General features: G+C 46.7%; 1 protein-coding gene across 2 annotated transcripts in view; it reads left to right on the top strand.

Annotated features, from left to right (window-relative positions):
• Positions 1 to 16,840, top strand: part of LOC115470922 (dual specificity protein phosphatase 22-A-like) — a 120,722-nt gene that overhangs the window by 2,170 nt on the left and 101,712 nt on the right. Inside the window, exon 3 of one of the 2 annotated variants that reach the window (XM_030204544.1) lies at positions 14,331 to 14,364. The exons of the other annotated variant lie outside the window; for it this stretch is intronic. Within the exon in view, the coding sequence (XP_030060404.1) occupies positions 14,331 to 14,364 (34 nt within the window). The remainder of the gene's footprint in view (positions 1 to 14,330; positions 14,365 to 16,840) is intronic. 2 annotated transcript variants of the gene reach the window in all.

Below are 16,840 nucleotides of genomic sequence, written 5' to 3'. Positions count from 1 at the left end.
AGGTGCTTGAACATCTCCGGTACTGCACACTCCGTCACTGTGTCCAATCTAGCTCATTTGTTTTTTTAATTTAGCCCCATTGCTTTAAGGCTATAGCAACGCTTCAGATGGGAAGGCCTGGATATTAACTTTCCTGTACCAGGGGCGTAGCCAGACAACAAATTTTGGGTGGGCCTAGGCAAGAAGTGGGTGGGCACCAAGGGCATCTTTTACTAAGGTGCGCTCACATTTTTAGCGCACGCTAAAATTGTGGGCACGCTAAACATTAGAGACATCCATAGGAATGTATTGGCATCTGTAACATTTAGTGCACCCTCAATTTTAGTGTGCGCCAAAAACGTGAGCGCGCCTTAGTGAAAGATCCTACAAGTGTTCTCCCCTCTCCACCACCAAAAAAAAAATCTCAGCTAGTGGGAAAACGCTTCTTTCCACCTTGGCAGTCCGCAGCAGGCGTGTGCTGAAAACTGAGCATGCGCAGGTGCCGGTATCGTGGAGAATAGCGTTTTCGTTACCATCTGGAGGAAGTCTTCAGCTGGCGGAGCTTGGGATCCCCACCAGCTACCGCTAAACGTGTGCTACTGTTGGGTGGGCCTGAGCCCTAAGTGGGTGGGCCCCGGCCCACCCAGGCCCACCTGTGGCTACGCCACTGCTGTAGCCATCTCATCTCATGAACTCCAGAGGGAAGCTGTCTTTGGCGTAATGCAAGTACTATGAGAGCATCAGCAGTACTTTTGAGAGACTGACTTCTCATACCCTGGCTTAAGAATTCCTTTTACTAAGGTGCGCTGAAAAATGGGCTGCGGTAGTGTAGACACTTGTTACGGACATGCGCAGATCCCTTTTTCAGCGCACCTGTAAAAAAAGGCCTTTTTAAAATTTTTGCCGAAAATGGACGTGCGGCAAAATCAAAATTGGCACGCGTCCGTTTTGGGTCTGAGACCTTACTGCCAAGGTTGCATTAACCGTGCAGTAATTGCCTATGAGCATCAAGTCAGTTACCCGCCCAATTTTCACCGCGCGCCAGAAAATAAAATATATTTTCTGGCGTGCGTAGCGGATGTGCATAAAAAATGAAATTACCGCATGAGCCATGCGATAGGCGGGCGGTAACTCTGAATTGGCACACGGGCACGCGGCACCTACGCGGCTTAGTACATAAGTATTGCCATACTGGGAAAGACCAAAGGCCCATTGAGCCCAGCATCCTGTTTCCAACAGTGGCCAATCCAGGTCACAAATACCCGGCAAGATCCCCAAAATGTACAAAACATTTTATACTGCTTATCCCAGAAATAGTGGATTTTCCCCAAGTCCATTTAATAACGTTCTATGGACTTTTCCTTTAGGAAGCCATCCAAACCTTTTTTAAACTCCACTAAGCTTTGCCCCAAGAAAACCGCTTTTGTGAATCCAGCCCCTAGAAGTGAGAGAAATTCCTCTGACTTGGGCACAAGACAGGGAAAGTTGCAACCTGAGTGAGCATTGCTTGAACTCAAATTAATTAATTTGTTTTTTGCAGCCCACCTAGAATTAGGGATAGAGCCTTCTAGAAGTACATAAGTAATGCCATACTGGGAAAAGACCAAGGGTCCATCGAGCCCAGCATCTTGTCCACGACAGCAGCGAATCCAGGCCAAGGGCACCTGGCGAGCTTCCCAAATGTACAAACATTCTATACATGTTATTCCTGGAATTTTGGATTTTTTCAAGTCCGTTTAGTAGCGGTTATGGACTTGTCCTTTAGGAAACCGTCCAACCCCTTTTTAAACTCTGCTAAGCTAACCGCCTTCACCACATTTTCCGGCAATGAATTCCAGAGTTTAATTACACGTTGGGTGAAGAAAAAGTTTCTGTGTTATAAATTAAAATAAATAAATGAGCTGGTTCTTTCTGAACATTTCAACAAAATTCTAAAGCCCAAGCTCTCTTTGGATCCCTCTGTCACTTCTCTTGAGGCATATTTTCAAAGCACTTAGATTTCCAAAGTTCACAGTGTGTGTGCCTTGCATTTGGCTCTGCTCCTTTGCTCAACATGGCTTTCTTTACATACCTCTAAGTTTATAATTCAGTGGTGTAGCCAGACTTGACATTTTGGGTGGGCCCAGAGCTAATATGGGTGGGCACTAAGTATATAGGTGTGAGTAGTGTTTATTGGGGTACTACTAAATTCCCTTAGAGTGCACTTGGAGGCCGTTTTACTGGTCGCCGCATCACAGAGATGGGTGACAAAAATGAGAAAGGGGTTGGGACGACTTCCTTATGAGGAAAGGCTAAAGCGGCTAGGGCTCTTCAGCTTGGAGAAAAGGCGGCTGAGGGGAGATATGATAGAGGTCTATAAAATGAGTGGAGTTGAACAGGTAGATGTGAAGCATCTGTTTACACTTTCCAAAAATACTAAGACTAGGGGGCATGCGATGACGCTACAATGTAGTAAATTTAAAACGAATCAGAGAAAATGTTTCTTCACTCAACGTGTAATGAAACTCTGGAATTCGTTGCCAAAGGATGTGGTAAAGGCGGTTAGCATAGCAGAGTTTTAAAAAAGTTTGGACAGCTTCCTAAAGGAAAAGTCCATAAACCATTATTAAATGGACTTGGGGAAAATCTACTATTTCTGGGATAAGCAGTATGAAATGTTTTGTACATTTTGGGGATCTTGCTGGGTATTTGTGACCTGGATTGGCCACTGTTGGAAACAGGATGCTGGGCTTGATGGACCTTTGGTCTGTCCCAGTATGGCAACACTTATGTACTTGGGATTCTGAATGGAATCTTGCTACTCTTTGGGGTTCTACATGGAATGCTGCTACACTTTGAAATTCTGTATGGAATCTTGTTATTCTTTAGAATTCTAGAATCTTGCTACTCTTTGGGGTTCTACATAGAATGTTGCTACTATTTAGGTTTCTGCCAGATCTTTGTGACCTGGATTGGCCACTGTTGGAAACAGGATGCTGGGCTTGATGGACCTTTGGTCTGTCTCAGTATGGCAATACTTATGTACTTATGTACTAAGTGGCTGTAGCTGCAATGCATACCAAAACAGCTATCCTGCATCAATATAAACCACAGACTTCCACACCGATTGGCGGGTCAGAGACGCCTGAGCCCACCCAGGCCCACCCATAGCTACGCCCCTGCTATGATTTGTAGGTCACACAGATGGATCCGTGAAAAGTGTGCACAACCTCCCCTCTTTATCTCTCTTATCGATCAGTTCTACCCTGTCTAATCATATGTATAGGCCTCAGAGTAGCTCCCCAATGATAAAGACTTGTTTCCTGTGACTAACCTTATACAAATCACCAGGCAGATAAGAGTTACGCATTTTAGAATTGCAGCAGAAGAATGGTCGTTGCCACAGAACAAGTCTGCAAAGCATTTCACAGACGGTACCATTATGCTGGTTCTCTGTCCTGGCAGATATTAAATATTTGGTCCATTTCACTTCTCACCTGCAATTTCTGAGAGTGATTGAGCGAGGGACTGATACCAAATTTGAGCTGCCGGATGCTGCGGGGGTCTGCTGCTTTTGATTCCTGCTGGGCTGTGGTGGTCCCTGTTCCTGTGCGGTGTTGTTGCCGGGCCCATTGACATCTCGGGCCCCGCCGGCATTATCGGCCTCCTGCTGTTGCCGTTCGCCTCCGGGAATCTCTTCCACTCTCCAGGCCGCATACTGCTGCTGCTTCTGCACTTCGTCTGCGCCTACTGGGTCTTACGGCTGTTCCCAATTTTGGTTTGCCTTGCCGAGAGCTGTTCGTTCCACTCTGGTCAATGGGGTTCCTAGGCTGGCTGACACCCAGGGAGGATCGCCGATGCGCCCCCCCGGGTGCATTTTTACCTGCTGGGGGGGGGGGGGGGGGGTGCCGCGCGCCTGTCGGCTCCGAGTCCGCTTGTTCCCTGCTGCTCCCTCTGCCCCATAACAGGAAGTAACCTGTTCCGCACAGAGGGAGCAGCAGGGAGGGAACGAGCGGACTCGGCCAACAAGCGCGCGGCACCCCCCCAGCGGCGTGCACCCGGGGCAGACCGCCCCCACCGCCCCACCTTGGTAAGTCACTGACTCTGGTCCATCTCAGCGTCTGGATTTCCAAAGTCCATTTTAGACTCTCTCACCCTTTCCCTTTTTCCTTCTTACCTTCTTCCTTTTACCCTGTCTACTGTTATTGTAATTGATTCTTCAGTACATTGTAAGCCACTTTGAGTCTGCATGTATGTGGAAAAAAGTGGGGTATAAATGTACATAAATAAATACATAAATTAGACAGCTGGAAGAAAAGCTGCGTCTCCTGAAAACAGGCTGGTCTGAAGATCCAGTTTTCTGGGTTGCTCGAGTTTTGTTAGCGAGAGGAGAGTGAAAAGAAATATTCAAATCTCTGGCTCAAGTAACTTACAGTAGGTTGTTCAGTAGGATGCTGTCGTTTGCAGCCACATATCCTATGTCACTGCACGTTACCTTGTTGTTCGCCGATAATAGTATGTAGTCTTTTGTAAATAATGCACACTCTGTGGAAAGAAGATGCATTATTTGACAAAGAGTTTGCAATCTTTCCCGACAGTGAAATCAACATGCATGCATGAATTATTGTGCATTGTGCAGGCCTCTTTCTGAGATAATGCACCCGCTTTCAAAAATAGCACATGCTATTTCCAAAGACTGCATACTATTATCAGCAACTGACAAAACAAATAAAACGAAAAATTCCCATAAACAACACAGGAGTGGGCAGAACGCTGTAACTGTCAGGCTCAATGCGGCTTGCATGGGGCAATGGAGGGTTAAGTGACTTGCCCAGAGTCACAAGGAGCTGCCTGTGCCTGAAGTGGGAATCAAACTCAGTTCCTCAGGACCAAAGTCCACCACCCTAACCACTAGGCCACTCCTCCACTGTTGCTACTATTTGAGATTCTACATGGAAAGTTGCTATTCCACTAGCAACATTCCATATAGAAGTCGGCCCTTGCAGATCACCAATGTGGCCGCGCAGGCTTCTCCTTCTGTGAGTCTGACGTCCTGCAGGACGTCAGACTCACAGAAACAGAAGCCTGCGCAGCCTTCTACATGGAATGTTGCTAGTGGAATAGCAACATTCCATGTAGAATCTCCAAATAGTAGCAACATTCCATGTAGTATCTCCAATAGTATCTATTTTATTTTTTGTTACATTTGTACCCTGCGCTTTCCCACTCATGGCAGGCTCAATGCGGCTTACATGGGGCAACGGAGGGTTAAGTGACTTGCCCAGAGTCACAAGGAGCTGCCTGTGCCTGAAGTGGGAATCGAACTCAGTTCCTCAGGACCAAAGTCCACCACCCTAACCACTAGGCCACTAACTGTGGACTTGTATTTGATGTGTGAAGGGGAGGGAGAGGAGTAAGGACCCCTGTGCTCCTCCTCAGGATTCTCAGTTCATGAAATAGGGAGTGGGAGGAGATGCCTATACCTATATGTCCCCTAGAGGCTGAAAAAAAATCATGAAAAACTCTTGTTTCGGCCCAACAGTTTCCTTAGCTTTTGAGGTTCTGTTTCGGTTGGAACCAGCCTCTCCTAGGGCCATGCTGCCAGGAGCTCTCATTTACAACTATCCTCTGTTTAAGCCTCCCCCCTCCGCCCCATCTCTTTGTGTAGTTCAGTTGGCAGTGACAGCAGTCAGAGGTCACAGACCAGTCCAATCTGGTTTGCATGCATTCTGAGTACGGACACTAGATGCCACTGTAGTATGATGGCTAAGACACTCTCCCCGTGAGTGATACTTCTGCAGTATGTCCAGCCTTAGCTGGTCTAAGGCTCAGACACTGCACATGGGACTAGAATGAAGCTCTCTTTAAATCTGAAATCCAATGGGCCGATGATCAGAAGCAAACGCAGGTGCTAGAGGGCTCTGAATGCAACTAGCATGCAAAAGCATGCAAAACAGGGCTCTTAGCGCAAGTAGTATGCAAATGCATGCTAAACCTATTCATCCCCATGAGAAACTCCCTTATATGGTGTTTAGCCCCGCCCAGGATGCACAGTGCAGAGCTGGGCACCGCCAATTTCGAGGTGGCGTCGCTGGAAGAGGAGGGAGGCCACCTCCCTCCTCCAACTGAAGATAGGGTGTGGTGAAGGGCCACTAGACCACCAGGTAGGGGTGGGATTGACCCGCGGCCCACTGGGCCACCAGGGACATCCGAAGGATGCTGGGAGGATAGGGGGCTGGAGAACCCTCGGATCTCCAGCCCCCCCACACTTGTGTCTGAGGGGTTAGGGGGGCTGGAGACCCTCCCGGATCTCCAGCCCCACCGAACTTGTTTGTGTGTGTGTGTGTGTGTGTGGGGGGGGGGGGGGTCAGGGGGACCGGAGGTCCGCGGGGCCTCCAGCCCCCATTGCACTTGGCTTGGGGTGGGGGTGGGGGTGGGGTCTGGTGGTCCCAATGACCTCCAGCCCCTGTGTTTGACAGTTCTGGGCTTTTGACAGCCCAGACCTGTCAAACAAGTGTGGAAGGATTTGCTCGGGCACAATCCTCCCGCACTTCTACCCCATGATCAGAGAGACTTACGTGCTTAAATTTGCATGCAATTATCTCTGATCATAGGGGCGGGAAAGCCCCATGCTGTTCCAGGGCTATTTTTAGAGCGCTGTTTGGAACAGCGTGGGGCTTTTGATCATCTGCCCGCAAATGACTAAGAAAATGATATATAGAGATCCAAAGAAAGGCTTTTCTCTCTTGTTCACCTCAACATAAGTTACTTTCATGTGTGTTTTGGCAGCTCATTCTAAGTGATGTTCAGGCTTCTCTGAATCCCTGCTGTGGTTAAAGCATATGATTTTGGACAAGTCATTTGATCTCATGGTGCCTTTGGGATTCCAGTGAGAACATTTTTTGTGATCTAGGCTTTCGTGCTCAACAAATGTAATTATCAATTATTATGTATGAGTAATCATCGTATTCACAGGGACAGACATTCACAGGGGAAGGACAAAGCCTTCTAGGTACATGTTACTGCTTAAGATATAGTAGCTGTTAAGCCTGTAATAATGGGCTAGTTTTTTGTTTTCCTATGGCCCCCCCCCCCCCGTCCACCAACCCTCCCCCCACCGTCTGTTTCCCCCAGTTCCACCCCCTCCTTCCCTCCCTGCTCCCTCCTCCTCCGATTTCCACGCCCATGTCCAAGCCCTATTGGGCTGTACTGCTGGTGGAGGCGGGGCTTGGACGTCTACACTCTCAGGTGAGTCGGCCACTTGCCATTTATATGTTACTAGTGAAAAAGGCCCGTTTCTGACACAAATGAAACGGGCGCTAGCAAGGTTTTCCTCATTTAGCAGTTGCCTGTGAGGTGCGATGCCCCCCCTCTCGGCACCATCCCACCCACGGTGATGCATCCGGCCGCAGCCATCCGACCCACCGTGCCCATCGCACCCACCTTCGCACCCGGAACCCCGCCACCACAAGTTCTGTGTGCTGACTACGGTTTCATCGTCGGCGTTGGTAGCTGTGCAGGGCGGAGTTCTGTGCGTCTGACGTCATGCACGTGCAGGACGTCAGACGCACAGAAGCCCTGCCTCCACAGGCTAGGAACGCCGAAGATGACGCCATAGTGAGCAGATAGGGCTTGTGCTGGCGGGGTTTCGGGTCCCCCGCCGGCAAAGCAACGCGAAGGTGGTTGTCTCAGGAGGGGGTTGTTGCGGGGGGGAGGGGGGGTTCTGGAGGTCCTTGTGGTCAGCTGCAGCTTTAGGGGGGGGTCTACGAATCTGTGGGTGGGCCTTGTATTTTTTGAGGTTTGGTGCGCGGGGGGGGGGGGGGGTGTTGGATGTGGGAACAGTGGTCTCCGGGGTCATTTGCACTCCGGAGCTTTGGAGGCGCATCCCCTTTCTGCGGGTGGGTTGGCAGGGGGAGGAGTAGGGAAACACGCTCCGCGTGTTTCCCTACTCCTCCTCCTCCTCCCCCTGCGTGGGTGCGAACCGTTTGTTTAGTTGAGTTTTTTTTTCCTGCCCTCGACGTCATGACGTTTGACGCGAGGGCGGGGCACGGGTCAGTGGGGTGGCTTCACCACCATGAATCCACGAACCGTTCTGGGAGACTGACTGACTTCAGTGACGTCAGTGTCCTCAGAATGTTGAGGTTGCTTTTTATTATAGTAGATAGCAAGGAAAGAGGAGCAGTGACCTGACATGGCTGCGTTTCAGGGGTCTAGGACTGTTTGACATAGATAAAAACAGCTAAAAACACTCAAAATATGATTAAAAATCTATGCATTTATATACTTTTTAGAACAATTAAATTATGCAACATTATAAGTAGTTTGTATATTGAATAAACCAAATAGATTCTATACAATGTTTCCTTCTAATATCAGGGATTCTCCAATGTCTCTGCCATGCTGCTGTGATTTCTCTTGATACCATTGGGCACTAAAATTAATCCTTGCAACTATGGCGGACTTGAGTTTTCTTTTCCTCTCCTGGGTTATCACCACTTTTCCACGTTTGTTATTAGTCCTTAAAATTTGACAGGCAATAACTTTTTAATGAACTGTTATGTTTACCACCGGCGTGAATGTAGTGAAAATATAATTTAGCATCCTGGCACCACATCTCTGCTCTAATGGGTTTAATCAAGGCCAGCTGTAAAGAGATGCCAGTAAGAGAGATATCACTGAGCGGCACAATTCCTCTCAAGATGAACACAGAGGCCGATTCATTCGTGCAACTGCAGGTGGTGATCCTTGGACCTGGGCAGACTGGCCAATGAGTGTCAGCCTAGATGTGAATCCAGTCAGTGGCTGCACAGGCCACATAGAACAGCCCCTTAGTGTTTTCACGAGTAAACAAATAGCTGACACAACTGAAAACTACACAGGCATCACTGGTACATCTGCTTGTTTACCCAGAATAAGGACTGCATAGCACCAGTGCTGGAGGCTGCTGTGATATTCAATGAGCTTTCACGAAAATATACATGTTCACTCACCTCTCACAAATGTTCCCTTCACAAACATTCACATGCTTCCTGAACTTTCACAAGTATTTGCACATTCTCTCACCTTTCACAAACATTTGCATGTGTACTCACCTTTCACAAACACACAGTAATTCACTCTTCTCAAACATTTGCATGTTTATTCTCCTTGCACAAACACACAGTTGTACGCCTTTCATAAACTTTGCATGCTTACTTACCTTGCACAAACACACAGTGATTCACACTTCACAAACTTTGCATGTTTATTCATCTTGCACAAACACATGTTTGTCCGCCTTTCACAAACTTTGCATGTTTACTGATTTTGCACAGACACATTCACCTTTCCCAAACATATACACATTCATTCACTTTTCACAAATATGTTCACATTTACTCACCTTTCACATGTTTACTCACCTTTCTCTACTCTGCTACATTTTACAAAAAGGGCTGATTGAACACTGGAGTAGTGAAAGGTAAAGCTCTGATAATTGGTTGTAAAGATGTTTCATATTTGTACTAATTCAGCTGTATAACTGATTAAGGAGTCGTAAACACTCAGGATTGTAATCTTCTCTCCACTCAGTCCGAATATAAAAAAAAGAGGGGTTTTGTCCTTCCAGAATTATATAGAGCTGTTTTACAGATGGGCTAAACCCTTGAATATGCATCTTTAGCTCAGTAGGTAGTAATATAGGTAAGAAGTGAGTGAGTATGTTCAGGGTTTGCATCTGTGGCTGTGAAATCATGAGGTGATGTGTAAGTGTCTGATGCAGGGGCGTAGCCAGGCTTCGGTGGGGGGGGGGGGGATCCAGATCCTGAGGTGAGGGGGCACGTTTTAGCCCCCCCAGCGCCGTCGACCCTCCTGCCACTGCCGTCCCCTCCCGCTGCAGCCGCCACCACCACCAACTTTGACCCCCCCCTGCTGACGACCCTTTCAACCCCCCCTCCCACTGCCAACCCTTCCCCGCAGGACGTCAGACTCAGAAACAGAACAAAGGAAGAAGAGGACCTCAGCTGGCGGGGGTTGGGGTCCCCCGCCAGCAAAGGTAGCAGACAGCGACGGCAGGTTGGTGGTGGGAGGAGGGGGTCGAGAGATTCGTCGGCAAGGGGGGTCCAGGGCCAAATCTATGGGGGCCCAGGCCCCTGTGGCCCCACGTAGCTACGCCCCTGCTCTGGTGAGTCCTCATTTAGAATATTGTGTACAATTCTGGAGCCCGTACCTTCAAAAAGATATAAACAGGATGGGGTCGGTCCAGAGGGCGGCTACTAAAATGGTCAGTGGTCTTCATCATGAAGCGTATGGGGATAGACTTAAAGATCTCAACATGTACACTTTGGAAGAAAGGCGGGAGAGAGGATGATATGATAGAGATGTTTAAATACCTTCATGGGACGTGAATCTCTTTAAGTTGAAAGGAAGCGCTGGAATAAGGGAAATGGGACTTGACATACTGCCTTTCTGAGGTTTTTTGCAACTACATTCAAAGCAGTTTACATATATTCAGGTACTTATTTTGTACCAGGGGCAATGGAGGGTTAAGCGACTTGCCCAGACTCACAGGGAGCTGCAGTGGGAATTGAACTCAGTTCCCCAGGATCAAAGTCCACTGCACTAACCACTAGGCTACTCCTCCACTAGCAACAGTCCATTAGAAGCCTGCCCTTGCAGATCAACAATGCGGCTGAGCAGGCTTCTGTTTCTGTGAGTCTGACATCCTGCACATACGTGCAGGATGTCAGACTCACAGAAACGGAAGCCTGCGCAGCCATGTTGCTGATCTGCAAGGGCAGGCTTCTAATGGAACGTAGCTATTCTACATGGAATGTTGCTAGTGGAATAGTAACATTCCATGTAGAATCTCAAATAGTAGCAACAGAATCTCAATAGTAGCAACATTCCATGTAGAATCTCAAATAGGGAAATGGAAATGGGACTTGATATACCACCTTTCTGAGGTTTTTTGCAACTACATTCAAAGCGGTTTACATATATTCAGGTACTTATTTTGTACCAGGGACAATGGAGGGTTAAGCGACTTGCCCAGAGTCACAGGGAGCTGCAGTGGGAATCGAAAGCAGTTACTCAGGATCCAAGTCCACGGCACTAACCACTAGGCTACTCCTCCACTAGCAACATTCCATGTAGTATCTTCAAATAGTAGCAACATTCCAGAATCTCAAATAGTAGCAACAGCAACATTCCATGTAGAATCTCCAATAATAGCAACATTCCATCTAGAATCTTAAATAGGGAAAGGGAAATGGGACTTGATATACCGCCTTTCTGAGGTTTTTGCAACTACATTCAAAGCGGTTTACATATATTCAGGTACTTATTTTGTACCAGGGGCAATGAAGGGTTAAGTGACTTGCCCAGAGTCATAAGGAGCTGCAGTGGGAATCTAACTCAGTTCCCCAGGATCAAAGTCCGCTGCACTAACCACTAGGCTACTCCTCCACTTCACTAAGGGGTAGACAGATTCAGGAGTAAGCTGAGGACATACTTCTTCATGGAAAGGATGGTGGATGTATGCAATAGGTAGCCTCTGGGTTGAGGTGGTCGAGATGAGGATGTATCTGAATTCAAGAAAGCATGGGAAAAGCACAGAGAGGAGCTCAGAGGGAGAGGAAGGGATTGGAGATCTAAGTAATTGGTAGGGATGGGCAGACTGGATAGACACAAACAAAAGAGTAGGGTGGGTTGGTTCTTGCAAAAAACTCAAGGGAGACTCAAGGATTCTTGTACACGAAACCAATGGATGCGACACAGTGACTGGTACCTGCCTCAGGAGTCTGAAAATGTAGTGGACACTATTACCCGATCCTGCACTCAGATAAACGGAAGATGTTGCTCGGCAGCAACATACCAAATAGTGAAACGAGTTCAGTTCTAAAGGAGAATCAGAAAGAAACAGCCGTCGGTCCACGCCGAAAGTTCAGACAGGTAGACTGCGTGTTTTTTTTTTTTAATCTGCCATCATTTTCTTTGGTTTTACAGAGGGAGGAAAGAGACACATGTTGGAGAGATTAGATGGAGATAATACTGAAAAGGAGGGAGGGAGGGAGGGAGGGAGGGAGGGAGAAGAGACTAGAAGGAGAAACTATGGATGAAAGAAGAGCAGGATGGAGGAGAGATGAAGCTGATTCACTGGAGAAGGAGAGAGGAGAGAGTGGAGAGAGGCTGGTGAGAAGAGGGATAGTGTAAAAGGAGAGAGAAAAAAGTTCTGGATTACTGGTCCTGTTGTACTTCCTTGAATTAACACGGATAGCAACAGGAAGGTTCCTGAGACTTTGGAAACTGAGTGGTACAGGGGTTGGGATGGAGGGGATGGGAAGGGGTGGGGTGGGGTGGGGTGGGGTGGGGGGGGGGGGGAAAGGGCGGTTTACAAGCTGTATGGTTCATGCATAGTATCTTATTGTTTGTAAGTTGGCAATATTGAGTATGTTGTGTGTTGTGTTGCTTAACTTTGAGTTATCAATAAAATTAATTTAAACTTAAAAAAAAAAAAAAAGGAGAGAAAGAGAGAGGAAAGAATGAGGGAGAGGAAAGATGGAAAGAGAGAAGAAAGAGTAAAACAGGCTGACCCAGGGCTCACTGTCAGGAATAACTTGTCCAGGAGTGGAATGGACTGACCCAGAGCCCAGTGTCAGGGTGACTCAGCCAAGAGTGGAAGGGGCCAGCCCATGGCCCGGTGTCCAAGAATGGAATGGGCCGACCCAGAGTTCAGTGTCAGGCTAACCCGCCCATTCATGCTTTTTATTATATTGTGTTCATCATATTTCTAAATAAATGAACTCAATGGCAAGGCATTTGATTTAACGTTATAAACTAGGTGTCTGGTCTGGCTTCCCAGCCTCCCTCCCTGCTGTGTGCTCTTCCTGTCATCATCCTCGGATCCCGAGAGGTAAACTTAGCAATCTCAACCCTTTACTTCGGAATCCCAAAATAGAAAGCTTTGAAATAATGTCTGGTAGCTGAACTATTCCGGATTGAAATGTGTTATTAAAGCAATCACTTACAATGTTTATGAGATGCCGTTACTATAGAAATTCAAAACAAAGCATAAAGTCTGTGATTTTGGCTTTTCTAGCTGGTCTCTGTTCGTACACATTTGCGTTTTGTGGCGCTCATGTTTGGTTACCATGCAGACAGCTGTTCTGGTGACCACTGGATCCAGGTCTGGCTTGGTGGGTCAGAACCCCTCTTCTGTGGTCAGCCTGCAGCACTGGGAGGGTGCATTTATGTGGGGAGAGAGGCCGTGACATGTAGCAAGTATCTTCCTGGTTTGCTTCAAGCCCACAGGCCCTGCAGCGATTGACCTTTGGCCAATTAGAGAGACACCGCTGGAACTTATTACTTGCCCTGAGAATGGAGGCGATGGGGTGGTGTACAAGGCCCATGTTACTTCCGGTTGCTGCATCTCAAAAAAGATATAGTGGAATTAGAAAATATTCAGAGAAGGGCGACGAAAATGATAAAGGGGATGGGACGACTTCGCTATGAGGAAAGGCTAAAGCGGCTAGGGCTCTTCAGCTTGGAGAAAAGACGGCTGAGATATGATAGAGGTCTATAAAATACTGAGTGGAGTGGAACGGGTAGACGTGAATCGTTTGTTTACTCTTTCTAAAAATACTAGGACTAGGGGGCACGCGATGAAGCTACAAAGTAGTAAATTTAAAACGAATCAGAGAAAATATTTCTTTACTCAACATGTAATTAAACTCTGGAATTCGTTGCCAGAGAATGTGGTAAAGGCAGTTAGCTTAGCGGGGTTTTAAAAAAGGTCTGGACGGCTTCCTAGAGGAAAAATCTGTAGACCATTATTAAATTGACTTGGGGAAAATCCACTGCTTATTTCTGGGATAAGCAGCATAAAATGTATTGAACTTTTTTGGGATCTTGCCAGGTAATTGTAACTTGGATTGGCCACTGTTGGAAACAGGATGCTGGGCTTGATGGACCTTTGATCTGTCCCAGTGTGGCAATACTTATGTACTTCATATTAGATCATGCAACTAGAATATCACACTAAAACCCTTCATTGTGGCCTGCAATAATGACCTTGCCTAATGTTAGAAGGGTCATATTTTTGGGTTTTATAAAAGAGAAGGGAGAGTGTGGCAATCAAGAGCCAATTTTAGTGTCTACAGTGGAAAGCAGACCAAGAGGAGGGTGGGGTGGGGGTGAGGGGGAAGAAAGGGCACAGCCTCACCGTAGCAGTGGTGGCATCATTTGGTCAGCGCATCACTGCTCTGTCAGGTTCAAGCTCATTGCATTAAGGAACCATGATGGCAAGACTGTTTGTAAATCACCCTGCCTAGACTGATTACATTGGCAGGGATTAGTGCAAGGAAGATAAAGTTCTGATCTCTGTTTTCTTTCAGATCAACGATGGGCTCTACCTGGGAAACATTAGAGGTAAGTGCCACCATAAAATACATATATCTATGCCAGTCTGTATGGCACTTTCTATGACTGTTAGTCTGTTTATTTCTTTATATCTTGCTTTTTTTTTTTCTATGCCTCCTTTCCTTGAAGGCTACGAAGCAGTTTACAACAAAAAAAAAAATGCATAACATCATATGATAAGTTAAAATATCAGAAATCTCAAATATGTGCGTTTTGCATTGTTAGTGAAAACCAATGGTTTCATTAAACATTTTCATCTCTAGAGGGAGCAGGTTCCAGACAAATGGACATTTCTAAGAAAATGCCCTACAACTGGTAACCACTAACCACCAGCCTAACACAGAACATAAGAACATAACATAAGCATTGCCATACTGGGACAGACCGAAGGTCCATCAAGCCTAGTATCCTGTTTGCAACAGTGGCCAATTCAGGTCACAAGTACTTGGCAAGATCTCAAAACAGTAAAACAGATTTTATGCTGCTTATTGACAAAGACAGTTTGAATTTAAAAAGCAAAGTTTATTAACTAGTTTCCATAGCATAAAACCCTTTCCAAATAGTTTTAAACTTGAACTTTCTATCACAGCCTACAGCATTAACAGATAGCCTCTAGAAGGCACAGCAGGGCCAAGTTCAGGCGTCATTAAAAACAAACAAAAAAAAAAGCAAACTTTATTAACTAGTTTTCTTAGAGTACAACCCTTTTTCCTATTGTTTTTAAACTGAAACTTTCTGCCATAGGTAGAAACTTGTAACAGCCTAGAGTATTAAAAAGGATAGTAGCAGATGTGCCATGATGCCTGTGTAGTTTTCTGTCTTAAAAGTTATTTTCTGTTCTTTGCCTGGAGGAGAGATAACAGCACTACTGACCTGAATTAGGTGTTAATTAAGGTACTGTGAGGAAAGTGGATAGCTGCGAAGGTCACTAGGGCAATCTGATTTCCATGTTAACTTTCAAAGGGTCTGTTTGAAGCAGTCCCCTTAGAATCAAAAATATATATAGAGAGGAAAGGTCCCAGGTAACTTTATTTCTGAGAAGTTCTGAGAGAAGAGGACATTTCTCAGGTAATTGAACATTATTTTGCCCTGTGGTTTGGTGATTTAAAGATTGGGGATACAAGAGGATTTGTAGGTTTATTGATAAAGACGGTTTGAATTTAAAAAAGCAAACTTTATTAAATAGTTTCCATAGTATAAAACAATTTTCCCCATAGTTTTAAACTTGAACTTTCTATCACAGCTTACAGCATTAACAGATAGCCTCTAGAAAACATAGTAGGGCCTAGTTCAGGCTTTAAAAAAAATAGAAAAAAAAAGAAAGCTTTATTAACTAGTTTCCATAGTGTACAACCCTTTCCCCCATAGTTTTAAACTGAAACTTTCTGCCAGAGGTAGAAACTTAACTGTAACAACCTAGAGCATTAAAATGGATAGTAGCAGAGCAGGTCCATGCCATCTGGTCCAGGTGATTTACTACTCTTTAATTTGTCAATTTGGCTCAGTACGACTTACGGATTCACCAAGATTTCTTTCAGTTCCTCTGCATCGTCATCCGTGAAACCTATTTCTGGTACAGGTAGATCTCTGACATCTTCTTCCATGAAAAACCAAAGCAAAGAGAGAGGAATCTATGGCCTGTTTCACCTCAGTGACAATCTCTGCCACCCATGCGGAGCTTCCCGTCAAAGGTCCAACGCAGTCCCCATCCACCATCTTGGTGTCGCTCATACGCGATTTTTCCTGCTCTCGCTTCGGAGGCTTGGAAGCCATAATGTTGCACAAAGCTATTTATCACAAAAGGAGTGGATCACCAGACACAAACAGATGTAGCTCTGAGACCCCAGAGCTGAAAATGTTCACCCAGAGGGTGAGTTTTTTTTTTTTTTTGGGGGGGGGGGGGGGGGGGTCGAGGCTCAGGAGTTTGTCTCACCTATGCCTGCTCACTAGCACGACATCATGTGACCCAACTAAATGCCACACCTCAGTCACACAGGCAAATCATAGCCATCCCCTCACCAAATACAGAACAAGGGACCACAAATTAGAAATTGAAATATGCACCCCAAGGAGACAGACTCTGCCTGCATGTCCCTTTGTATTGTGCAAATGTAAAGTATTTTGTGTGCAGCAGGGGTGTAGCCAGACTTCGGCGGGAGGGGGGTCCAGAGCCTGAGGTGAGGGGGCACATTTTAGCCCCCCCGGTGCCACCGACCCCCCCCCCCCGGCGCCACCACCAACTTTGCCCCCCCCTGCCGACGACCCTCTTGACTCCCCCCCTCCCGCAGCCAACCCGCCGTCGCCTACCTTTGCTGGTGGGGGACCCCAACCCCCACCAGCCGAGGTCCTCTTCTACCCGTAAAAGGCTTCTTTCTGTTTCTGACGTCCTGCACGTGCACAAGAACAGGACCTCGGCTGGCGGGGGTTGGGGTCCCCCACCAGCAAAGGTAGGCGATGGCGGATTGGCGGCGGGGGGGGATCAAGA

The sequence above is a fragment of the Microcaecilia unicolor genome, chromosome 5 (assembly GCF_901765095.1).
Source record: "Microcaecilia unicolor chromosome 5, aMicUni1.1, whole genome shotgun sequence".
NCBI classification, from domain to species: Eukaryota; Metazoa; Chordata; class Amphibia; order Gymnophiona; family Siphonopidae; genus Microcaecilia; species Microcaecilia unicolor.
Note: the sequence above shows the minus strand (reverse complement) of the source record. Positions and strands in the feature narration are given on the sequence as shown.